Source organism: Talpa europaea (genome assembly GCF_964194135.1).
Source record: "Talpa europaea genome assembly, chromosome: 1".
NCBI classification, from domain to species: Eukaryota; Metazoa; Chordata; class Mammalia; order Eulipotyphla; family Talpidae; genus Talpa; species Talpa europaea.
In genome coordinates, this window is record NC_140073.1 from 81,531,328 (window position 1) to 81,557,650 (window position 26,323).

A 26,323-nucleotide genomic window follows, 5' to 3' on the forward strand; every position below is an offset into this window, starting at 1 on the left:
CTGCTGATGAAATGTATGGAAGACACTTTCTTTCAATCCATGGGATAGACAAAAAATAATAGATATGGTTTTATTGATTTCTTCTAACTTTTTCCTCCCCGTATTTTCATTAAATTTAACATCTTCTGACTGTCTCTATTCATTAATTCACTCATTCATTTATCCATCTGTTTTTTTCCCTGTTATTTTTAATGAAATTGTATGAGTTTTTCATGGGAAGCAAAGCCTGTTTACTTGCTGGTTCTTAAAAGGTGAGTTCCCTACTAGAACTTCACATTTCAAGCAAGATTTATGTGTCTGTAGGAAATACAGCAAAGGGTATAATATTGGAATACAAAATTATTGCCACAAGCAACTTTCATTGACCTAGGTGACCCAGGGTAAAACAAATAATTTTAGTAGGTTTCTGAAAGTATTATCTTGGAATTCCAACCCAGTATTACCTGGGATGCTTGTTAAAACCCTCAGAGATTCTGATTTTGAAGTCAAGACTAGGGTCTCAAAATATCTATTTTTAAACAAACCATCTTAGTCATTCTTAGACACATTAAATTTTGAGAACCACTGGAGTGAGAAATAATTATTTTAACCATTAACTAATGGATTATTTAAAAATTGGTAATACTTCCTATTGCATTCACTGTAATAGTCTAATCAAATCTATTTTGGTCTTTCAAGTATCTCAAGTCTTGTCTTTAAGCTACATTTAGAAACAAGGAGCTTCTTGGATAGTCATAACAGATATCAAAAAATAAGAAAAAATTATCCATGTGAGTATTATGGGATGCAGGAATGCAAATAGGAAACTGAGGGTCCTTTCTTCAGATTTTGTGCTCTACTTCTGTGTGCGTCTGTCCTCCTGCCCCGTATAATGGGCTTCGTCTTACTCTCTTATGTGTGCCAGATGCACAGTCCCAGAATGACTTCCCCAGTCCCAAATCTACAAAATGTTTTAAGTGAAGCCCTCAGTATTGACAGAAACTTCTTTTGGGACTCTTTATTCAACGTACCAAGAAGGAGAGTCTGATGACTCAACTTGTGCCAAGTTCTGTCCTTATCACTCTGCAGCCTATAACCAAGCCCATCCAGTCTGGACCCATCTGAAAAGGGCCAGGGATAATGGTGCAGAGAGGCAGCAGGGACGGTGTCTTGGAGCATAGCCCTTAAACAGATGCAGGGCTTCTTCACTATGGATGCTGACCTCTCCAGGACACTTTAGCTCAGCTCCAGGTAGAGAATTGGGAATCTGACACATTCCCTTCCTTTGTATTCACTGCACTTCTAGGTGCTGAACTATACAGGCAGAGGAGTGGCAAAGCTCACTGGCTTGTTTCTGATGCAAAGGCCATCTCATTTTCATTTCAGAGATTCAGTTTGGAAAGAGAGCTGTTGAAATTTAGGTGGAAATATAGATAAGGAAAATGAAGCTCCAGGGACTATAAATGTAGTAGAATAACAGACACTTTTATGTAGAAGATTCTGGCAAGAGAGAGAAAGCTTTTACCCTGAGCATGATCTGGGTCAGATAGTTTACTTCAAACAAACAAAATTTTCAGTCATTCTGTGTGTACTTGAATTCTATCAAAATGCCTAATCTATAATTCCTATCATAGTCTGTCATAAACAGTGTTATATTGGTTGTCTTTGAAAATAAGCAAATATACCAAATAAAATCCAATAAACAACAACAACAATAACAACAAAAATGTAGATTCCATTCATGGAATTTGGACCTTGATTCCTGCCATCCAATGCTATACCTTCTTAGCTTGCATCTAACAGTTGCATTAAAGTACTATTCATCTCCTTCATTCAATAGTCAAGTTACATTACCATAAATAAATCCTGTGGTTCACATGAATATCCGTAAAGATTTATTGTTATCTGTGGTGGCAAAACTCTGTGTTTCTTTGGATGTGAATGCTCTTTCTTTTCAAAATGATTTTATTTCTGGCTGGATTCTTATATCTCTGGAATCCTCTACAGACAATGCAGTTCAATACAACATGATCCTAATTTGCAAGTATAGGTAAATGAGTTACCTCTCAGAAACCAAGATACCCATTTTACTTAGTTTATTTTTAGACTTTCAGTGCACTTTCTGTGATGAAATAGAATTAATTAGCTTTGATATAGTTTGGGTGGTACTTTAAGTTTATCAAATAATCTTTTTTTTTTAATTTTTAATTTTTTTTTTAATATTTTTTTTTATTTTTATATTCTCCATACAATTGCCACCCCTTATTTTGAACCCAATCCCTCCCCTCCCCACCCCCCACACCCCATAGAGTGTCTCTGGCTCATAGTTGTTTGTTGATTTTGATTTTTACTTTCTTATAGTTATTCTTTTTCCTGGTCCCTTATTTAAGTTTTCTAGATTCCTGCTATGAGTGAGACCATCCGTTTTTTTTTTTTTTTTTTTTTTTTTTCTTTTTCTTTCTGGCTTATTTCGCTGAGCATGATCCCTTCCAGTGCCATCCATGTTGCTGCAAATTGCATGTGTTTATCTTTTTTGAATGCTGAGTAATATTCCATGGTATATATGTACCACATCTTCTTGATCCAGTCATCTAATTTTGGGTATTTGGGTTGTTTCCAAAGCTTAGCTATTGTAAACAGTGCTGCTATAAACATAGGGGTGCAGATGCTCTTTGGCATTGATTTTTCTGTGTCCTTTGGGTAAATACCTAGGAGTGGAATTGCTGGATCATATGGAAGCTCTATGTTTAGTAGGTCAAGAAATCTCCACAGAGCTCTCCATAGTGGTTGGACCAGTTTGCACTCCCACCAACAGTGTAGGAGAATTCCTTTTTCTCCACAACCTCACCAACATTTGTTGTTGCTAGTTTAAAATATATATATATATATATATATATATATTTTTTTTTTTTGTGGGACCCTTGCCAGCAGCCGGGGAATGAACTGGTGCTGCAGAGGCTGCGGGCAGCCTCGCAGCCCAGCGCTCAACCGCTGCACCACCAGGGGAGGCCCTCAAATAATCTTTTTGATTAAAATAATTTATTTTTAAATTCCTTGGCTTTGGTCCAATTTCTAGATTCCTGGGTTTTGGTCGAATTTCTAGATGATTCTAAATTAGATTATGATTTGTGGAGGACTTTCACTCACTGGATTAGCTAATATGATGGGAGATTTATAAACTGTTAAATTTGTTTTTCATAAGGAAGCCTGTAGTTAAATGTGCAGTTAAATATCGGTATCTTGATATACCAGTTTGGAACTCCAGGTTTTATAGAATACTCAATAATTTATACCTGATAACAAATTGAGAAGATGCTAAATATATGTTCAAAATGAAGTAGATTGTTTATGGTTTAGATAAGCAACCTATAAATCTTCCCTAAAAGAAAAATCATCTTTATATGTTGTCATCATCTCTTGAAATTCCTTCAAAATTACCTTGTTGCACAGAGGTTGTTCAGATACAGTGTCTATTGAATAACATTTTTATGTGACAAGAAGCAAAATATCCCCAAATAAGTATGTGAGGAATGATAGATAGTCACTGCCATCTGAGATTTTCCCACATTAAAATTAATTTGTTCTGATACTTAAGTTATGCTCATCATGACTTCAGTAGATATCTTATGGATGATAACCAAAGTAGGAAACAGGTACCATGGGAGGTATGTTAATTTCTTATCTAATCCCCTCTATTGCTAAATGACTATAGTGCTTTTTTAAAAAGATTTATTTATTTATGCATACAAGAGCTGGGGTACAGGCCAGAGGTGTGGGGGGTGAGAGGATTCACCAGAGACAGTGGGGAACAGAACAGGTGGATCTACGGAAATACCCTGCTGAGAGGAGCAGCGGGTGAGTCAGGAGAGATCTGTTGCACCCTGTGGGCAGCCCCCTGGCCAGGGATTGAACTTGCACTGCAGTGGCTGCAGACAGCTTCTAGGTTATGTCCCAACAGCTTGCGCCACCAGGGAGACCCTATAGTACTTTTTGAACTGATATTTGGTTATATTCAATTTAGCACTATTTATATACTGTCTTGAGTATTCTCTAATTTTTTTCTGTGGAGTGGAAAGAGCTTAGCCTTTGACTCTAACATACATGCGGGAGGGTCTTGGTGTTGCCATTTCTTACTTGTATGTTCTGAAATTTAGTTAACCTCTCTGAGACTCTATATGCTCCTCTTTGGCATAGTTGTAGCATTCAACATCTACAGGAATACTTAGTTCCTAGGGTTTTCTTATCCTTTGTGAAGAGATTAAAAATAGTTGCTCATTAAGTAATGATTTCCTCCTAATCCTCTGTTTCATATTCCATCTCCATTAACTAAGTCATAGGATCCATGAGTACTCAAGTGCAAACCATAAAATTTGTTAAAATTGTAAACAGAAGATACTTAATAGTATGTGTGTATGCATGTCAGTGGAGAGTGAGAAAGAGAAAAAGAGAAGAGGAAAGATAGACTTTCTTCTGTCACAATAATAGTTTAGCCAATACATATTTTATGATATTTCAGGGGCTATTAAATAAAAATTACATGACCAACAAGCTCATACACACAAAGACAGTCTTTGAGAAAGTCTGTCTCTCCCTCTCCATACTCTTTTCCCACCCACATTCAGAAAAACTGGAGAGTCAAAGCAGAGGGAGAGGAAAATAATAGCTAATTATTAAACCTAGAATTAGACAGGTTGGGCTACTGGGTAACAGCTTGTGTTGGGCACCTAAGAACTTAATTGGCATGGCTGATTGAAGATACGAAGATGCACTCACACTGAACAGGTGTATCTCAAAGCAGAGGAGAGAGGAGAGCCACACATATCCACTTTCTTCTCCCAAAGACAAAATTTAGATGCCACTCAGCCTTCCCGAAGGAGAGGGTGAGGATGGTGGAGACAGTCCAGGAACAATGAGGGCTGTGGAACGGTATCTCCCTTTCCCTGGAAGGGAGTAGCAGAAGGGATTCACCTTTGCAGTCTGCTTTTATGAAAGTTAGTGGAGCAAGTCCTGCCTTACACAGCTTCCATACTTTCCTCTAGCTACTCTTTCTTCCTCTCTGACCAAACTTGTTCGGTCATGTTTAGACTTTCACTTGCTGTTCCTTTCCCCTTCGATGCTCTTCTCCCCACCTTTGCATGGGTGCTTGTTGATCAACACATTATTTTCAGTTTAAAGGTAATACTTCAAAGAATCTTTTTTTTAAAGATAAATTTTTATTTACTTATGCATACAAGAACTGGGGTACAGGCCAGAGGTGTAGAGGGTGAGAGTATTCACCAGAGACAGAACGGGGAACAGAACAGGCAGACTGACTGAAATACACTGCTGAGGGGAGCAGCGGGCGAGACAGAAGAGGTCTGCTGGGCCCTGTGAGTCAGCTCCCTGGTCAGGGATTCAATTCAGGCCACAGTGGGTGATAGCTTGATAGTGCTGAGAATTAACAACTGTGCTACCAGGAAGGGCCCCCCCCCCCATCAAAAAAAAAAGTCTTTTTCTAACAACTTTTCTATAAACTTTCTCTTCCCCACTCTTTTTGCTCATTACTCTATGTTATTTTCCTTATTGCACTTACCATTCTCCCACTTAGAAAGCAGGCTATATTTTGTTAATTGATTTAAATACATTGAATAGTGCCTGCCACAAAGTAAGTGCAAAAATATTTACTGAGTATATAATAATGGATAAATGTGTCATTAATTCAGAAAAAAAAAAAAAGAAAAACTCTTTTAGGGCTTACTCCATACCAATTTTTGTGCCAAATGTCAGTAATATCAATATGAACAAGACATAGTTACTTTTAATCATTTATATTTTTAATAGAGAATTGAATTATGTCAGCATATTTTTCTATAACAAGAAGCAGCACAGATTAGAGGAGGGTGTCTTGCTCTAGCTATGTTGTGAAAGGGTGTGAGATTTAGTTGATCAGAATTTTTAAGTAAGACACTAAAAGTAATTTACAGGTAGAAGAGTGGATGGGTATGCAGAGATTTGGCAGTGCAAGAGACAAGAGTACATTTTAATTAAATGTATTACAGGCAGCTCATTATGTTTGGGATACATAATACAGATGGGGAGTGATAAGAAATAGTGCTAGAGATATATGCAGAATCCTACTCATAAAGAGATTTATGCAACCAAAGAAGTTTGGGCATGATCTGGAATTCTGATCAACAATTTGAATTTTAAGCATGACTGTGATAAAATCTGATTTGTGTTTTATAAATAATATAATACATAAAATAATAAGATTAGATATCATGGTAAACCAGTAGGAAAATTATGAGATCTTTCAATCATCTGGAAAAGAAAGTAGAATAATCTGTGTTCTTGAAACTAACAATTTGAATTGCAGCTAAGCATGTAAATTACCATAGCTCAACATTGTTTAATAGCATGTTTTCATGACCCAGTGTGTACTAAGATCTTTGCCCATCCTATGGAGTTCGTGTAGCAGGATGACTATGCAATCTGTTTCACATGCTCAAGGGACTTAAGTGCTAAAAGAGAAACAGAAACAGTAAGCAACTATCAGAAGTGCAAGGTGGAGCAAACTCAAGGGAGAGCAAACTCTCCCTTGAGTTGCATCTACTTCTAGATGCACTAATCCCAAAACCTGAGAAATGCCACTGATCTTCCACATTACTATTTGTTCTTATCAGGATCAGCAACACAATTTGTAGAAGCCAGTGAAAGAAGAAAATGTCAGCCTTGTTCAAAAATTATGAAGATTTTCTAAAGGATTACAGCAGTACATTACACCTAGACAGCCATTTCTCTTGGGCCCTCGTGAACTATCACAGATCATGTGCCCAGCACTCTGCTCCTGGATCAGAAGATCCTTACTGGCTTTCTCTGGGGATCAGGATGCTAACAGACTTTGAGTTTTGTTTTCTGGAAATAGTGGTCATATTCAGTGATTAAAACGCATTAACACAGATCATTTTATTGGATCACACATCTTGCACTCAGATGAAAATATATAAGGAAAGGAGAGGTTAGGAATAGATGAGGTGTATTTTGGTGACAGGCATCAGAGCAGATAGGAAGACATATTCTTGACCCAGATCATTTGAGCTTTAACCTCTTCTACCGCTTACGAGATATAAAATGTTTCTGTGCCTTCATTCTCTGACCTACCAAATGGGAATGACAAATCATTGTGTCTTAGGGTTGCTATGAAGATTAAGTTGATCTATGTAACTCATTTGACAAGTTAACAAAGCATGTTAAATGTGTGGATTGTTTCCTTAATGTTTAGATATTCCATTCTGGAAAGTAAACTTTGCTGGTTCCATCCATGTAGTACAAATATTATAATTCATGGTAAAATTTTTATTTAATGAACAGAAATGCTTACTACTAATGAGGGTGGGTTAATCAATCATTTGCTTTATTATTTTCATTTATTTACTATCCTAAATACATAAAGATATTACCCTATATTTCTCTCCAGAAATATTTACATATAAAGTATTTAAATGTTTGTTTCTGTTTATATTAGATAGAAGTCCAATGTATTTTCCACTGTGGAGAAACTGATATTCCCTTTGCCTCCTAATACACACGGTGATCCAGCCATTCTTGTCTCCCATGCTGTTTCTTGAATTTCACTCTGAACCTTTGCACATACTATTCATTCACTCTAGACTTCTTTTCCCTTAGGTATTTTGTAAAGACTCCCTTCTGTCATGTTTTCATTCAAATAATTCCTCCTCATTGAGGATTTTGAAGTTTAAAAGTAGAGCTCATTCCCCCCTCTGCACCCACCACACTTTTTCCCTAGGATTCCCTCATATCTTTTTGTCTCCTGTACAACATTTAATTGCCATATAACACCTTAAACACTTAATACAATTAAAAATATTTTAAAAATAATATTGAATGTCTTAAATAATTACTATGTCATAAAATGCCTCACCGGTGTTTTCTACTACAAATTTTATTGTTGCAGGTCTTATATCTAACTCTTTAATACATTTTGAATGTATTTTTGTGCATGGAGTTAGTGATCCAACTTTATTCTTTTACATGTTTCTAGTTTTCCCTGTACCGATCATTAAAAAGACTTCTTCCCATTGTGTGGTTGTGGTTCCTTTATCATGAGTTAAATATTGACATACATGTGGATTTATTTGTAAGCTTTCTGTTTTGTTCCATTGATCCTTGTGTCTGTTTATATTGCAATACAATAGTGTTTTAATTGCTGCTATTTTATAGGTTAAAGTTACATAAAAGGTATGTGCAATGGATTTTGGGTGTTATGCAGGCATCTGTTACACTTTTTTAGTTTAGCTTTTCTTTTTTTTTTTTCCTTTAGTTTTTTTTTTTTTTTTTTTATAGAGGCATGTTTTTTATTTATTTATTTATTTATTATATTTGTTTGTTTTGTTTATACATGCACTGGGTACAGTCAGAAGCGCGGGTTGGTGAGAGAATTCACCAGAGCCAGAGTGGGGAGCAGAGCAGGCAGAAGGACCGAAGTACACTGCTGAGGGGAGCAGCGGGCGGCAGGAGAGGTCTGCGCATCATGTGGGATCCTCCTCCGGTGGCCGGGGAGCAGCCGGGGATTGAACCGGCGCCGCAGAGGCCGCAGGCAGCTTCGCAACCCAGTGCTCAACCGCTGCGCCACCGGGGAGGCCCTAGTTTAGCTTTTCATTTAAGGCTATTGTTTCCTTATTTATTGTCTGCCTTGATCTGTCCATACTTGTAAGCAGAGTATTAGTAGTCCCTAGTATTACTTTGTTGTTGATATCTCCCTTTAGTTCTATTATTAATCACCTTCATGTATCCATAATGTGGTACTTACATATTTGTGATTTTTTATTGATGTACTAGATCCTGAAGTATAATATAAATCCACCTCTATCTCTGGAACTATATTTTATTTAATATATACACATTTCTGACATTTTCTGTTTGCCATTTGCTTACAGGATTGTATTCCAAACTTTAATTCTAAGTCTGTGCTTGTCTTGGTGGTATGATAAGATTACTCTAAATAGCAAAATGGTGGACTGCTTAGAAATCCACCAAACAACTCTACACCTCCAGTAAGGAATCACCACTCTGCCCTCTTACAGTTACACCACTTACACCACTCATACAGTTCTCTAGGGTGCCACCCCTGTCCTGCACTTAACTTTGTGTACCTCTTCTCCAGTGTAGTGTCAGGTTTTAAAAGTCCTCAGTGTGAGTATCTGTCCTTAAGTTAGCAAGAACACAGGGTCTCTGAATAGTAGCAGCTCATCCCTCCAATGGATTGTAATTCCCCCATATTGCTCTAAATGCAGGTTAATTTTTTCCCTATCACTTTTCACTGTGCCATTGCACCTGATGTATGCAGCAGTCATCCACTTAATCATTCAAGGGTTGTGATTCTGTCTTACTATAATTTAGTTGTGACTTTGGGAAGGAGGTTGAGCCCTGCATCCCTATCTTGCCACCTCCTCGGAGACTTGGGTTTCTTCTTCAAAATTGAATAGAGTGAATTCAGCTCTATACTAAAGGGTATAATTAGGAACTCTCTGGGTGACTTCTTTCTTTCTCTTTTGTTCCTTCTAAAATCAAGGCCAAGACACGCAACTCCCCCTAGTTTTTCTCTATGTTAAGATATGTTTATTTTAGTCTACTCACCAAAGGATTCTGACTTTTGTATGTGGGGTAGAATCTGTCTTTTCAGTTCAAATCTCACACTATTCTCTGGCCATAAATTTTGTCTTCTCTGGCACTTCCATACAGTCCAGGCTGTCACCCCTAGGTGTATATTCCCCCCAAGATCTAATGAAACAGAAAATTCCTTTCCTTTCCTGTTTTTATAATCATACATTTATAAAATATCCTAAAAGTATTTCAAAGATAATTGCAAAGAAGATAAAAAAAGAGAAAGGAGGCTATTTGACATGTGAAAAAAATGTAATGCAATGTTTGCCAATTGGGACTCAGTTTATAATCTAATTCAACTCATCATTTACTGGTATTTTAGGGGAATTGGTATTAATATTTCTATCTATAGTAGTATCACTATGTTTATATTTTAAGAGTCCTTTAATAAATCCATCCTGAAATAAATTGATGAATTGGTATGATGTCTAAATGTTCTTTGAAACTATTTGGGAGTGTGTGAGTAGTTAGAGGATAGAGATGAAACAAATTTAGCTATGTCATCATTGAAATGGATAGACTGATCACTTGGTATGTTTGAAAATTTCCAAAATTAAAAATTTTAATTTTTTACTAAATTAAAAAGTAGATTTCTTCAACTTTCTAATACCTAAGCTTTCTGAGTTTCCTCAAACATGTGGTTTACCTCATTAATACTGAATGCTAGACATAGTTCCCCAATACAAGAAAGTTCCCCAGACATAGTTTCCTAATAAAAGAAATAGAGATTTTGGAAAAGGAATGTAGTTAATCTGCTGATGAATTGAGGAAGGCAGCAGACACATGTCTGAAAGACCACTATCCTGCTTTTTGGCAGAGGGCAGGAGCATTTATCCAGAGTTATAAGGGAGTAGAAGGAGGATTAGGCCAAGGGTCAGCATGTCCATTCTTGCAACACAAGAGTCTGGAGGTTTTGGTTGATGCCAGCTTGCTTCAGCTATCACCTGGTGGTCAGCAATTCTATGTTTATCTTCCCAGTGACACGCTTTTCCCTTTGAATGTGGGAAAACAGAGTTTGTTATGCCTCGAGGATAAATAAATGAAATAGGAGAGCTTATCTGGTGGGACAGAGAGACAAGTCCTTCATTCTGGTTTCATAATTGGTGGAAATTTATGTCCAACTTCCCATTCAAGTATAAAACAATGTAAATGGCTGTGAGTTCATCCAATCATGACTTTCACTCCTCTTATTTATTTAGCAATCATCCCCATTAGATGCCAACTCAATTTTAACCATTACACTTAGACCTGTAGGGACTCACTGTTTAGATGCAGAGACAAGAAGACAGCAGAATGCAGTGTGGATCTTTGCAAGGGTATGGGGTTGAGGGAAGAGTGCAGCTCAGCTGAGGGTGCTGGGAAGGCTTCTTGAAAGAGGTGACCCTTTGTTTAGTCTCAAAGGAATCATAGATGTTATCAAGATGAAGAGGAAGAGGAAATAACTTGAACCCATCCTCAAACACTGAACTACTTTGCATTTCATTATCTGATTATTCTCCTGCAAAGCCCCAAAAAGTATTCTAATTATTTTTCTTTCAGGCACCAGATGAGTAATTTCTCCACATTCACAGTGAGGACTCCAGACTCGCTGATTCTAAAAACATCATGTTATAACATTGACACTAAGCCAGAAAGGAATTTCAAAAGCTAGTGACTTTCTCGATGTTGCAAAATAATGAAGAGAACAAAACAAGCAATAACATGTCCCTCGTGAATAAAAGAGTTAATTAACAGTCTCTGTCCTACATTGTGCTAATATTTATAGTCAAAAATGAAAATTTTATTTTAATCTGTTTGACTTCACAAAGTTATTTTCCCTTCATTTGTCTTACCACTGTGCCCAAAATAAAAACTTCATCACAACTGTAATAGAGTCTGAGTGATTCCCCACATATTGGATTCAGATAAACTCTTTTTTACGTATAGACATATCCTGAAAGGGGCTTTGTAAAAAGTTGCAGTAATCAAAATTTATGCGACTGAGCCATCATGAGCACTGTTCCATTTCGACGTGCCAAACCCATGGAATAAATGGATCAGCAATAAACTCTCCTGTGAGGGAGATGGAGGATCCGAGTTGTTAGCTGTGTGGCACATAAGCCTGACCCGGAAGCCCTTCCAGCCTCTGCTGTCAGCATAAAACTAAGCTGCAACAGCATAGCATCCTGTCATTCCAACAAAGCTATAAAGTTTTAAAATGTTAAGGCAACGTGGGCTCTTTAAAAGCGTGTTTCTAATATATAGTTTAGCATTCATGCCTATTAATGACGACTGCCTCTTGAGCTTGTATCTTAGAGGACATCTGTGCCTCCAAAAACCTGTCTGTATGTATACAGTGCAATAAGACCTTGCAGTATATTTCACTCTTAATGCTGATGGAGTACTACACATTAGGAAACTCTGGAGCTGGCAGCCAGTAGACATTTCATCTGCTAAAATGAAAAGGGGTCAGGATGGGGGATAAATAAATCCCTGTCATTTCAGCACACATTGGCAAAAGAAAAGCCAAGTGCAACCCATCATTATAAATAGTGTTGTTAACCCTCCTCGTTTATAGTACACATTTTCAATTATACCCATTATGATGTACTTAGCTAGAGGGCAGGTTGCATTTTTTAAATGTGTTGAGAGCAGTCATGATTTAGCTAGTGCTCATTTGTTTTCTATTGCTTGGTTAAACATGCTGCATTGTCTTTTTCCTGTTTTACATACTGGATGAATAAAAGATGCTAAATTTAAAATGTGCTAATTCACTGGTTCTGTGCCCTGGAGGTTTTTTAAGCATATCAGTGTTTGAGCCACATCCACCAGAGATTCTCATTTAAATGTTTTGGGTTGGGGGGGGGCTTTATGAGTTTGTTAAACCAGCCCTTGAATTTTCCAATATTCAGTCATTGTTAAGGACCACGTGGATTGAGTACCCAGCAAGATCAGATGTAGGAGAGGAAGGGCCAGAGACAAATTTGATGACTATTTGAAATCTCTCCAAATGGAATTGTTTTAAGAGCATTAGTGGTTCAAGATAGGAAGTAGAGGAAATGAGAGAAAGTCCGTGGAGATTAGAACTTTACAGTAGGCTTCAGTGAACACATAGTGTCGATTGTAGAAACTATAGGGCAAAAAAATATATTCCCCTTGCTGCAACAACAGGGTGGTCCTGGGGAAAGGACAGATTCCAGGTTCCCTGCCCACCCATGGGAGGTGGAGCTGAGTGGGGAGGAGGAGGAGAAGCTGGAGGGAAGACTGGAGAAGGAAGCAAGGAGGATGCAGAGCCAGAAGGAGACCTGGAGGAGGCACATGGATCAGAGACATTTGAAGAATCTGTGCCTGCTTCTTGGCCTTGGGCTGGGTGAAACAGATGTGGGTGAGAAACCCATGGGGAAGTTAACAATGGTGGTGTTTATCTTGATTTTGCACCTTTCCTCTCAGACATGTTGGGTCCCTTCTGTTCCTTTCCTGTGGGTCCCCACCAGAAAGTTCTTTAGACTTGTGGCAGGCTTTCAGACCTCTGTGGCCCTGCTTTGGACCAACCCTGTTTTTCTGTTCATTTACCCATGAGGGGATGGGTAACTTTGGGTGCTTGATTTGGAAACTATATTCTCTCTTCTCTTTGTTGCACACTAATTTTAGTAAGGTTCCTTTCCACTAAAGGTCTTATACACCAGAGTATGTTTTGTCTTGATGTGGCAGATGACAGAACTTATTTAGAACAGGTAGGTTTGGGGGTTCTGGGATACTCCTCTCCCTGCCCTATAACTTTGACATTATATTCTTTGCAGCTAAAAACATGAATTGTTTATTTTGAAATCTATGTTTAAGGCTGTATATAAGGGATTTTGAGTTCAATGGTTATACATATTTTTATACATATATCGCATTTGCAAAATGCTTTCAATCCCACTTAATTAGGTATTCTTAACAGCTATCCTGTGAGTTTGCTGGACAGTATTAACCACATAGACAAGTAAGAAAATTGAAGCTCTGAAAGGTTAAGTGCATTGCCCGAGGTCATATAGCAATTCCGTAATGAGCTGGGACTGGAAATCAGAGCCTGGAGGTCTTGTCTGTTTCCAGAGTCATTGAATCTGGCCTCTGTTGCAAAATGAATGATGATTATGAAAATTTAAGAATGTAGAATACATTTATTTTTTCAGGAAACATTTCAAAATGAAAGAAGTATCTGGATATCCTGCAGCGTATTTTCAGCATTCCTAGAAAGCTTAGTAGAAAGGCTTTGCAATTTTGTTTAAATTTGTCAGTATGTAGATCGGGTCTGTGGCTGTTTCATTTTAAAGTACTGGAGGTGTAGGCTGAGGAATTCTGCTCTTGATATATCTGCTCTCTATATGAAACTCCAAGATGAATAGGAAGGAAACATGTGAAAACCTCCTACTCATAGTTCTTTTAGGGTATTGCATGTTTCACCATTTAAGCTTTTTGTTTCTCCTTGAACAAAGTGGAGAACATGTCAGATTGACAACCTTTGGATAATAGATATACTTTTATTTTCTCATTTCTGAATGCTTATAAAACTCCAGAGAACTTTCTTATCCATCCACCCAGTTTCACTTCTGCTGTACTAGGGTGATTTAATGATGCATGCATGTATGTTTCTATAACACAAAACTTGGTGCATCTACTACATAAAGCAGATGCCTGATGGATATTTATCAAGGATGACAATGCTGTATGTGATAAGTTCTTCCCTCTAGGAATTTGAGTCCAGTATCTGTGTTTCCATGTTTAAGTGGGAGATACTTATAGCAGTGGTGAATTCTGCCTTTGTACTTTTTCTTAAAAGGAAATCAAATCTGTTTGAATTTTAGCAATGGTTATGAATAAACTAGAGAGGGGTAGTCTCTTGTGTATAATTAGTCAGTAGAGATAATTTACTTTTTAAGGATTTAGTGTTAAAGAAACTCAGGCTGCCCGACATTATATTGAGGTCTCTGTCTATAGAATTGACTTAGAAAGAGACCTCTTAATGACCATTTGGAATTTTCACTAAATTCAGGTTGTTTTAACCTCATATTCATATTTTGTGTTGATTAAATTCTATTTATCTTCAGTTAAAAAGCATCTATTTGTGATGTTTATTCCATAAAAATACATGTACCATGGCTCCAGTTGATTATTCTTTTCCCTTTCATTTTTAATGTAATGATTTATGAGCTAATGTTCTTGGAACACAAAATAGTCTTCTTTGGATGCATGAACTGTTATAAGCAAAATTATGTGGCAAGAAATAAAAGCCCCAGTGATCAGCTTGAATAGCTAATACTTAAAACAGCAGTACAGGGCCTCCCCAGTGGCACAGCAGGTTGAGCGTAGCTCTGTGAAGCTGTCTGCAGCCTCTGCAGCACAGGTTCGATTCCCGGTCGGCCAGGAAGATTCCCACATGGCACAGCAGAACTCTCCTGTCAAGCCCGCTGCTCTCCTCAGCAGTGTATTTAGGTCTATCTGCCTGTTCTGCTCCCCGCTCTGTCTCTGGTGAATCCTCTTACCCTCCCATGCCTCTGGCCTGTACCCCAGCTCTTGTATAAAAATAAATCTTAAAAAAAAAAAAACCCAGCAGTTCAATGTACTTTTTCCATGTATTTGAAATGCATTCCTATGTTGCAGTGAGAAAGGTAATGTACATGTTTTGTACATTCATATGGTATATAGTATATATAGAGTCTTTGAATTTTTCTGAGTGATCATGTTATTTATTTATTTATTTTTTGGTATGGAAGTACTGTGCTGTAGGCCAGTGGTGCAGAGGATGAGTATACACCAGAGACAAAGTGGGGAGCAGAGTGTGCTGTATGTGGGTCAGCTTCCTGGCCGGGGATAGAACTCAGGCCATAGCAATGATAGTGCTGAGACAACCCCTAGCCCACCATGGAGGCCTGTGAGTGTCATATAAACTGGAATTCTTCTGAAAGTCACTTGATGCAATATTAATATTTAAGCCAGGATAATAGACATTAACCCAGATTGCCCTAAGCAAATAGGATATTTGATCACTCTAATTCTCTCCAGTGATATGAGAAAGTAATTGGTACTAATTGCCTTGCTATTGTAGCTTAATTTACCAGGAACATGGAATGATTTTAAGTCACTCATGGTGAACTCTTCAACTCAGAACATGGATGAGACCCAGCACTTAACAGAAGACCAGTTTGTCACTTTTTCTTTTAATCAGAAGTTGTTTCAACTATTGAAGCTTCTCTTCTACTATTTTTAAACTTATTTTCTCACCTTCTCTTGAATTTATATTATGCTAGATATGATTTCCTGTACCAAGCAATGGATACATGCTTGGTATGCAAAATCATGTTTAATTTTCACAGCAATCATATGAAATGGAAAGTTTTACTTGGCCTGTTTTACAGCCAAAGTACCTCATGCTTACCAAGATTAAAGAAATGGTCTGAAGTCTAACAGACTTTAGAGTTTAACTTAAAGTCTAAAAAGTATTTACTGTGTGATGGTTTACACAGTGAGTCTTAAAATACCATTGGTGTCATTCTTTTGCTTCAAGACCAATTAGAGAGAAATTATGAGCAGATTTTTGGTTTTGGATATTTAATCATGATGTGGATGCGGATGAGAACCAGAGATAAAAGGCAGTAAGCCTGGAAATCTATTGTTGCCATGAAAGAGAATAAGTCTCTGAGATCTATCAGACCTATAATAATAGTAAGACAGATATTTGAGTAAATAAGGAAAAATCATAGAGGTCATATATTTAAAATCTGCCATCAGAATTTTGTTTATTGGTATCAGAAAAAAACAAACATTGCTGATAGATAATTATCCAGCATCTACTTCAAAAATTTACTTTTTAGGATCTCTCACTCACATATTCATCTCCAGCCCTACCTCACCTGTCAGCCAGTGTTTATATTCAGTGTGCTCCACCATGATCTGCTTTCACATTTCAAATCACTTGGAAGCTTAGTGAGTCAATCATTTATTCCACATCATTGGTATAATATTCCTGACACCAGGACCCAACCGATAACTTCAATTCAGTTTGCTGTGCCCCAGATTACCTGCCTGTGAATCACCCCTAGGTATTCTTTACTTACTGATTTCCTCCATCTTCACTATTATCTTTCTGGGAAAGACTGACATAGAACTTCACAGAGAATCTATCAATCTCCCTCAATACTTGTAGCCAGCTCATGTTTCTGATGTTAAATAAGATTCTTGATCTTTAAGTTGCCATAAATAGTAGCTCAACTTTAATTATGCCTGATGACTTAGTGATGATAAAATATGCATAAATTGAAGTTGAAATTTGACTAGTAGTTTATTAGCAATAATCATGCTTCAGCAGTTGTTTATGTTTTCAAACAGGCACTTTAATTTATTGTTATTTTTCATAGGGCTAATTAGGTTGGAAGTATCACTCACAAAACCCTACGAACACTGTGTTTTTATTGACACTTGAAGTCTTCTGCCGACAGGATGTTACTGAAAATTTGATTAGAAAGGATAAGGTATCCCTTGAGAATAACAGACATGCTGTAATATGAACTCCTTCCCTGAAATGCATCTCTCTTTCACTTCATTTTATTATAAAGTCATTTATGTGAAAAGATCATAGGTTTTGATGTTTGTCACCTATAGTTTTCATTTTAGAGAGGTAACTTTAGGCAATTTATTTACCTTTTCCACAATCATTTTCTTATATAAAAATGTTAATAAAATGTTGATGATGCTGATGATACCTTATAAGTGTGGCAATAATAAAATGAGACAGTGCATGCAAAGTACCAACAAATGGATTTGATACAGATTATGAAGATATTTCCTGGAAACTTTAATACATTTTACTAATTTATGTAATCCACAGGTTTTCTACTTGCAAAACTACTATTCCTTCCTTCTCATACCTAATCCCCAGAAATAATTTTCTTCTAGTGTTTTCATTGGGAAGGGAGGCTCTGTTTCATAACTTCCTGAGAGTTCCACTTTGCCATTGTCTCATCCTCTCTTGCCTAGCTTCAAACTACCATGTTGGGTGCTGCCACTTCCTTGTTTTGCTGTTTATCTCTTGAATTTGTGGAATTTATATTCTATTTTGATATAAAACCACTACCTTCACAGTGGCTTCAAAGTAGAGCTCAAGTGAGGAGGCCATGGCTGTTCCATTCCAAGGGTAGAACCTGCATGCCCTTGAGTTTCTTGTGGCTCTAGCTAATTTGGTCTGTTGCACATACCAAAATGTGCTGAAGGTTTAGTCATAACATGAGAAACTTACATCATAGGGAGGAAAAAATAATCCTTTAAAACTGAATGCTAAATATGACAATTCCAAAGTTCAATATAAAGAAACCCATACATATCAAACCTGAAAGAGAAACTTAACAAGTGTTTCACAATTACTGGTGTTGTTTCCCTATGTCTGGATACTCTAATATTTCTCTCTTTTTAAAAACATAGTTTTTCTTCTTTTCTTCAATGCTAATAAGGTCTATCTATGGAAAAACCTAACCTCTATTCTAAAAGTGTGTTTTGACCATTGAATCCATCCTTCTCAACCTCTACCTAAACTTTTGTAAAGCATGATTATCAATGCAAATATTATTTTAATACAAGTATTATTTTATGCTTTGAATTATTTGATCTTAGAATTATACTGTAAAGCAGAATTCCTGTGTGTGAATGTGCACTGTGTATGTGTGTTTGTGTGTAGTGTTAAGGAAGAAGCATTGATCCGTGTTCTTTCTCAATATGAGGTAAAGGTCATTTTTCCTGTTGTCTTCGGTATTTATTTCTGATCTCCTAAGGTAACACTTGAACAGTGCGTTTGCATGCACACACACACACACACACAAACACACACAACCACATGTACATATCCTAAGGGTAAACAATAGTTTTTAAAGTATAGCATTGTAGAAATTGAGAGTGGAGGAAAAGACTTTTTCTTAAAGGCATAATTGTTTACAAAGATTTGCCCCACCCAAATGAATATAATTAAAACAGAACTGTTTTAATTACAGTCACAACTCAGAAAATTGTGGGTTCAGATACACAAAACCACAATCAAACACATATTGTGGTAGAACATCCACATTTCCCAGTGCATATAAAAATTTTGTTTACACTATTCTGTAGTTTATTAAGTATGAAATAGCATATCTAAAAATACATAATTTAAAATATTTTATTTCTAAAAAATGCTAGCCATCACGTGCATCTTCAGCAAATCTTAATATTTTTGCTGGGGAAAGATTGAGCCTCGCTAGTAATGGTATAATGGTTGCTCACTGATCAGGATGGCAATTGCTGATGGTTGGGGTAGCAACAATTAATTTTGCAGCATCAGTTGACTCTTCCACAAAACATTTCTCAATAAATTGTAATGCTACATGATATCATTTTATCTTGCTATAACTTTCAAAATTGGAGTCAGTCCTTTCAACTCTTGGCATTGTTTTATCAAGTAAGCTTACATAAGAGTCTAAATTTTTGTTGTCATTTCAACAATGTTAAATATCTTCACCTAGAGCAGATGCATTCTCAAAAAATCAGTTTCTTTGCTAATTTATAACAAGCAACTCTGAATCTCTAAAAGTTTTATCATGAGATAGCAGTATTTCAGTCAAGGCCTCACATCTAAACCCCTCCACTTAAACCCCTCAAAATCATACAGGAGGATTAAATTTATCTTATTTCATATTCCTCTTCATGTTGGTATTATATTCATCTCCCACCATGAATTATTATTGTTCTTTTTTTAAGATTTATATATATATATATATATATATATATATATATATATATATATATATATATATAAAAGAACTGGGGTGTGATCCAGAGGTGTGGGGTGGTTAGAGGATTCACCAGAGAGAGTGGGGAGCAGAACAGGCAGATCTACTGAAATACACTGCTGAGGGGAGCTGTGGGAGCAGAACAGGCAGATCTACTGAAATACACTGCTGAGGGGAGCTGTGGGCGAGATAGGAGAGGTCTGCTGTACCATGTCAGTTAGCTCCCTGGTTGGGGATGGAAATCATGCTCCAGTGGCTGGTGATAGCTTGATAGTGCTATGTCTTTAACCCCTGGGCCACCAGAGGGGTCCAAATCATCATTGTCCTTAGCGGTATTTAGAATGTGAATCCATCCCAAAATATTTTCACTAGACAGCTCAGTTCCATCAGAGTGAACTATGACAGGCTTAGTCTCATAAAATATATTTCTTAAAAAATAAGACTTAAAAGTCTAAATGACTGTTTGATGCATGAACTACACAATGGATATTATGTTAGCAGGCATGAAAATTATATTAATTTCCTTGTGTCAGAGCTCTTGGATAAGCAGGTACATTGCCAATGAGGAATAATATTTTGAAAGGAGTCTTTTCTGATTGGTGGATCTCAATAGTGGGCTTAAAATATTCACTAGATCATGTTGTAAACAGATGTGCTGCCATCCAGGCTTTGTTGTTCCATTTATAAAGCAGAGACAGAGTAGCTTTAGCTTAATTCTAAAGGGCTATAGGATTTTTAGAATGGTAAATGATGAGCATTGGCTTCAACTTAAAGTCATCAGTTATATTAACCCTTAACAAAAGTGTAAGCCTGTCCTTTGAGGCTGTGAAACCAGGCATCAATTTCTCTCTAGCTGTAAAAGACCTGTGAGGTCTCTCTTTCCAGCATAAGGCTACTTCATCTGCATTGAAGATCTGTTGTTTAGTGCAGCCACCTTCAAGAATGATCTTAGCCAGCTCTTCTGCTTAACTTGCTGCAGATACTCTATCAGCACTTGCTATGTCACCTTCCACTTTGATGTCATAGAAACTGCTTTACTAAACTTCATGAACTAACCTTTGCTTCAGATGTTTCTATTTCAGCTTCCTCACCTCTTTCAACCTTCATAGAATTGAAGAGACTTAGTGCCTTGTTTTGAATTAAGTTTTGGCTTCAGGGAATATTTTGACAGTTTTGATCTTCTACACAGATAGCTTAAACTTTCTCTGAATCAACAATAAAGTTGTTTTCTTTTTTTTAATCAGTCGTGCAGTCACTGGAGCAACACTTTCATTCCTTCAAGAACATTCCTTTTGATTCACAACTTGGCTATATGGTGCTAAAGACCTAACGATCATCAACCTATCTTCAGTTTCAGCAAGCATTCCTCTCTATGCTTAGTTATTTTTTGTTTTTGATTTAAAGTGGGAGATGTATGCCTCTTCCTTTCATTTGAGCACTTGGAGGACATTGTAGGGTTATTAAGTGGCCTCATCTCCATCCTGTTTCCAGGAATAGCATGGCCTAAAGAAAAGGAGAGAGGGGCTCCCTGGTGGCTCTAGGGGTTAAGCACAGCACTATAAAGCTATCCACAGCCTTTGCAGCACGGGCCAGGGAGCTACCCACATGGTGCAGCAGAACTCTCCTGTCTCGCCCACTGCTCCCCCCAGTGGTGTATTACTTTCGGTCTGCCTGTTCTTTTCCCCACTCTGTCTCTGGTGAATCCTCTCACTCCCTACACCTCTGGCCTGTACCCCAGTTCTTGTATGTATAAATAAATAAATGTTTGTATAAATAAATAATTAAAAAAAGAGGAGAGAAATGAAAAATTGGCAGTCTGTAAGTAGTCAAAACACTCTCTCCCTCTTCTTGTCTTTTTTTTTTTTCCCCCTTTGTTATGTGCTCCATTCCTTTGCTGGTGAAATTGAACCAGAATCCAGTGGACAGAAGGGCCACCAATGTGCCCCTCTGATGGTCAGTACTGGGGTACAGCGTGCTTAAAAAGGGATCTGGCAAATATGTGGGAAAAAGATCGCTGTATCTCCTTAACTTACAGTTCAAGATCATGAAATTGTACAAATGCTTAGGTCTCCCCTCCTCATAGTCTCACTTAAATAATAGAAATAAAATTTTGAATCCTGGTTCTTTGTCAAAAACCAAAGGAGAGGACCATCAAAGGGCGGGATAGCTAAACTCATGTGGAAGATTTAATGGACTATGAAGCAGAGAGACTGATGACACAGTACAGAAAGCCATGACCTAACTTAGCAGGAATGTGGATGGCAGCACAAGAGGAAGTTTACCTACCTTGATGGAGGACAGGAGTGGGTCTAAAAAAATGTGATATTTAAATCCTTCAAATAACCAATAGAAGCATGAAAATAGAAATGCAATTGTAAAAAAAATGAAAGGCATTACAATGTAAATTCTCATCAATTATAGCAGAAAGTCAATAGATAATGTCTAAAGTTAATACATCAAGGAGTAATGACATAAGGGAAGTATTTATAGATTTAGCTGTAACCACAGAAAAAATAAATATATAAACAGCCCAAAATGTTCTGGGAGGAGGTGAGTTGTGTGTTGGTTGTTTCTCATTATGTTTTTTTGCTAATGATTCTTTAAAAGCATGTGAATATATAATATTAATAAAAAAGCCTTTTTTTTTTCTTTTGCTCCACGTAGTTTACTGGCTCTTTAGAAATTATCTTCCTAACATCCTTAGGTCTATAGTTTATCCCAGGTCTAGAAATTAATTCAGCTTTCTCCTATACTCCCTTTTCTATAACCCGCCCCACACATGCACAAACAAACTATATACACATATCTTCCCTCTCAATGAAGTTGTCTTTCTCTGTAAGTTCATGTAAGTTCAAAGCCTTTCCTAGAACTGTTTCCTTGGTCTGAGATAACTCAGCCTTTTATTTTTTTTCTTTCTATTCAGAATTCAAGTTCTAGAATACAATCTATCTCCTCCAGGAGCTCTCTTTGATTTCCAGAGACAACTTGTCTTTCTTCTCTCCTAATTAATACTTTTTTATACTTCTCTCTGTCCAGTATCCCATAAGCCATCATGTATCTCTCTGTCCTCTTTCCATTTAGTTAAATTGTAAGTGCAAAAATCGGTATCTTCATATCTAGTGAAATAAGTTGCACATAGTAATTGAAGTAGCTGCTAACCATAGTAGTTATAATTGATTTTTGTTATTGCTCTTGATTCAGAAGGCATCTAAAGATGATAAAATGAATGCCCCAACACATTAAAGTGAATACCAACTGTTTATTTTTATTGAAGTGCCTATTATTACTTCTCTTGCTCAGCAAAATCATGAAGTAGTCAATATTTAGTTCTGTCACTATTTTAGTGCCTCTGCCCTCAATTTCAATTACTACCATCTCAAATTATGAAGAATAAGAAATCTAATAAATGGATGACCTAAATAAATGTGTTACTAATGTGTTAACTTTTTGAGTTTTGCACTGTAAAAAATCTTACCTAAATGCCTAACTGGAGGAAGTGATTTGTTTTTTGGTATTTTATTGTGAATATTATTAACAGTTTTACATATTTTTTAATATTTTGGCATCTTTGTTAATATTTTGACAATAGAAGATTATTTTACATCTTTGTTAATCATTTTACATCTTTGTTAATATTTTAACAATAGAGGATATCTCCCCTCAGATGTGGTCTCCATGGTTCTCCTACCACCAAAGCACCATTGTCCTCTACCATATTCCATTATGCTCCCCTAGCCTCCCTTTTTATCTTTTCCCTTCTTCCTTCCCCCTCCTCCCCCCTGCTTGGATGCATGAAATCTATGATCAGTTTTCAATGATCGAATTTAGTTTGCCTTCGTCTGGTGGAAAGAATGATTGGAAAAGGTAAAACTATAGGTCCCTGAGTAGTTTTTTCAGATCTCTCAGATCATCCCATGTAACTTTTATGCTAGGGAAATACATACATTTCCATATCATATATGATATGATAAATTGCAAGCATATTAAGACAGTGGAAACTAATCTTTGCCTATCAGAACACAGATTGAAATCATAGTTATTAAGTATGTTGTGTCTCTCGCATAGAAATTTGATTATTAAGCCCTGATCTTAGCTTGTTATTCTCTTTTCCCAGGTAGCCATTCCTCATTTTATGACTTCACCATCCCACCCCCCAATACTATCTAATCCTGAACTTTTCTCTGCATTCACATAAAAGGGCACTATAATTTTATTTTTCCTTTACTTCAGGAAATGCAACAATAAAACAGTCTCGATACAGGATTATCATCCAAGAAGCAGCCAATGGAGGCCAAGAATGCCCAGATACCTTATTTGAAGAGCGAGAGTGTGAAGATGTGTCATTGTGTCCCATGCATCGGTAATTAGTTACCTTTTTTTAAGTAATCACTAGACTTCAGTATAAATCATGGCCTATTTTCTTTTCTATAATATGTGATTGTGTAAAGAAATAAGAATGGATAATGTTTATCTTTATATACTTTGATTCCCCCCCTCCTTCTCTGGAATACATTTTGATAGAATAAAGGATATGAATGTCTAACAGCAAAAAAGAAACAAACCTGTTTTGATTGTAAGTTAGCAACTGCAGGCAATCAATTTTCAGGATTAGGATCCAAAAAGATTCAGAATGAGATTTTTACCTGGAAAATACACACACACACACACACACACACAGAAAAAAAAAACACACCCCATATTTATTTTACTTTAATCAAAAACTAACATACAAATTTGTATTTCTTCAGTAATTATTTTAATTAAGATATATTTTTAATTTTGTTAACATATGCACATTTGAAGAAACCATCATGTTAGAAAATATGCTTAACCTATGGGTAATTTTTTTAATGCATAGCTTTATGTTACCTGTGTGTTCCTTCTTGACATGTTGGTGATTAATATTTATAAAACACCTGAGGTCTGTGTGCTTAGTCATAAACTTCCACTCTACTAAGATTGGATCAAGTCATTGATTTTAGTACATATGGATTAACTTCACTGTTGGTTTTTCAGATCTGTGAAAAATACCCTGTGGTCTTAAAAATCATGTAACTGTGAGCACACTTAAAAATGCCTTTAGACGTAATGCCTAGTGTTGCTTCTTATTATTTGAGAAATTTTACCTTAAAACTGTGAAATTCAAGGCCTAATTTTTTCAAGTTCTTTTTTTTTTTTTTAGACACTCCTCACATTAGCCAAAGTTGAGAGTGTCATTAAAGTAGTATGAATTACTATCGATTTTATCATCCTTTACTCCCACTGTTTCTATCTGATGACCAGCTTGGGAAGAATGTAAGTAAACACTGGGAACAAGCCCAGGCTACCAGTGTTTCCTCTTTAACTACAGGGTCACTGTGGAATCACTGTATGTATTCATCCTTTGTCCCATGTATAAATATTGAAACTTCTGAATCCAGTGAAAGAACTCTTAGAAAGTGTAACCAATTGAAAAAATTAGCCAAATCAAATATTTTTAGACATGTTTATGAACTCAGGGCTATTATAATCAGAGAAAGTGCTAGAAACAGTTAGTGGGCTCTTGCTTTCTATTGTCCTCTCTCTATTCTCTTGAAGCACTTCAATTTGGGCATTCGTGTTGGAACTAGTTTCCATCATTGACCTCCTGCCATCTTCCCCAGAAACCAGTTCTTCTGTGTATGGGTTGGATCATTGTATCATTTCTCCTGATCTGTAGTTTATTATGTGCCCAATTTATCCATATGATTCTCTGCTTCTTAGTAAAACACCCTTGAATTTTGAACACTCTTGTTCTGATTTAGATTTTGCTTAATGCCCCCTTCACCCTGCCCACACACAGCCCCTCGATCCTCAATAAAATGCTAGGGAGGCATGATAATATAGGCCTTTTTTTTCTGATTCTTCAGTTTGGCTCCATTAAGGTGACATATTCACACATTTAGCAAATTAGAACAATCAAAATGTTTATACAAGTTTTTCTGTGAATTTGAGCATCTCCCAACGTTTTAAGTTGGTAACCAAAAGCGAAGACAGCATGGGTAGTGTATAGGAAAAACCAGCTTTTCAAAAATTTGCATTGCATTACTTACTTTTATGAAAGACCTACATTAGTTCTTGCTTTTGATAAGCAAGAGAAATCCAAAGATGGTGAAAAGCAAAAATAATATTCAGCATTTCTTTTTCAGTGAGCTGTTCTAGAAGTAGCATGTACCCCAAGGGTGGCATCCCATCTCCTTCCCTAGGAACTACATTATACATACTGTGTACTTCTATTATTTCTGTTCTTACTATATGTTAGTGTGATTTTAAGATTTTATGAATCATTTGGTATGAATTGATGGGTTTCTGGGGAGTCTGGGAATGCTCAAGAATTTTCCCATATGAATGAATGGTTTGGCTTCTTTGCTTTACACTGTTTTGGTTTACAAAAGTTTTCGTGAAAAGACTTTCTTTTGGATGGTGGAGATAACCTGTATACTATACATTATTGGCTATGAAATATACTCAGGAGGCTGGGACTGATCATCCAGGGATGTAGTACTGACAGTGGACCTACCCTCACTTGTGCAGTCTTGGATATGTCATTTAACTTATCTGTACCAGGTTTGTCATCCCAAACTGAGAGTTAACTAGACTCCTGAAAATTCCTCCCTTCTATTACAGTCTATTTAGCCAATGAAATAGATCAAATTCCTCAATCTTTTTGTGGTTTAGAAAGTCTACATAGACTTAAGAAATCTGACAAATGACATCCTGGGATGAATTGAGTTGAAAAGTTGGCTAGAGTTGTCATTTCAGTTACTGTGTTTGGAAGTTACACTGACAAAGTCTATGAAAATACAAAATAAATTTAAAACTATTGGAAAATAGGTGACATCTACAAGCATGACAGGTTTTTCCATGTTGTTGTTTGCTGATTTCTTCCC

General features: G+C 36.7%; 1 protein-coding gene across 1 annotated transcript in view; it reads left to right on the top strand.

Annotated features, from left to right (window-relative positions):
• THSD7B (thrombospondin type 1 domain containing 7B) overlaps positions 1-26,323 on the top strand; it is a gene marked incomplete at its 3' end in the record, with an annotated part of 691,568 nt that overhangs the window by 326,681 nt on the left and 338,564 nt on the right. The window contains exon 10 of the mRNA XM_084247796.1: positions 23,646-23,775. Coding sequence (XP_084103922.1) covers positions 23,646-23,775 — 130 coding nt within the window. The remainder of the gene's footprint in view (positions 1-23,645; positions 23,776-26,323) is intronic.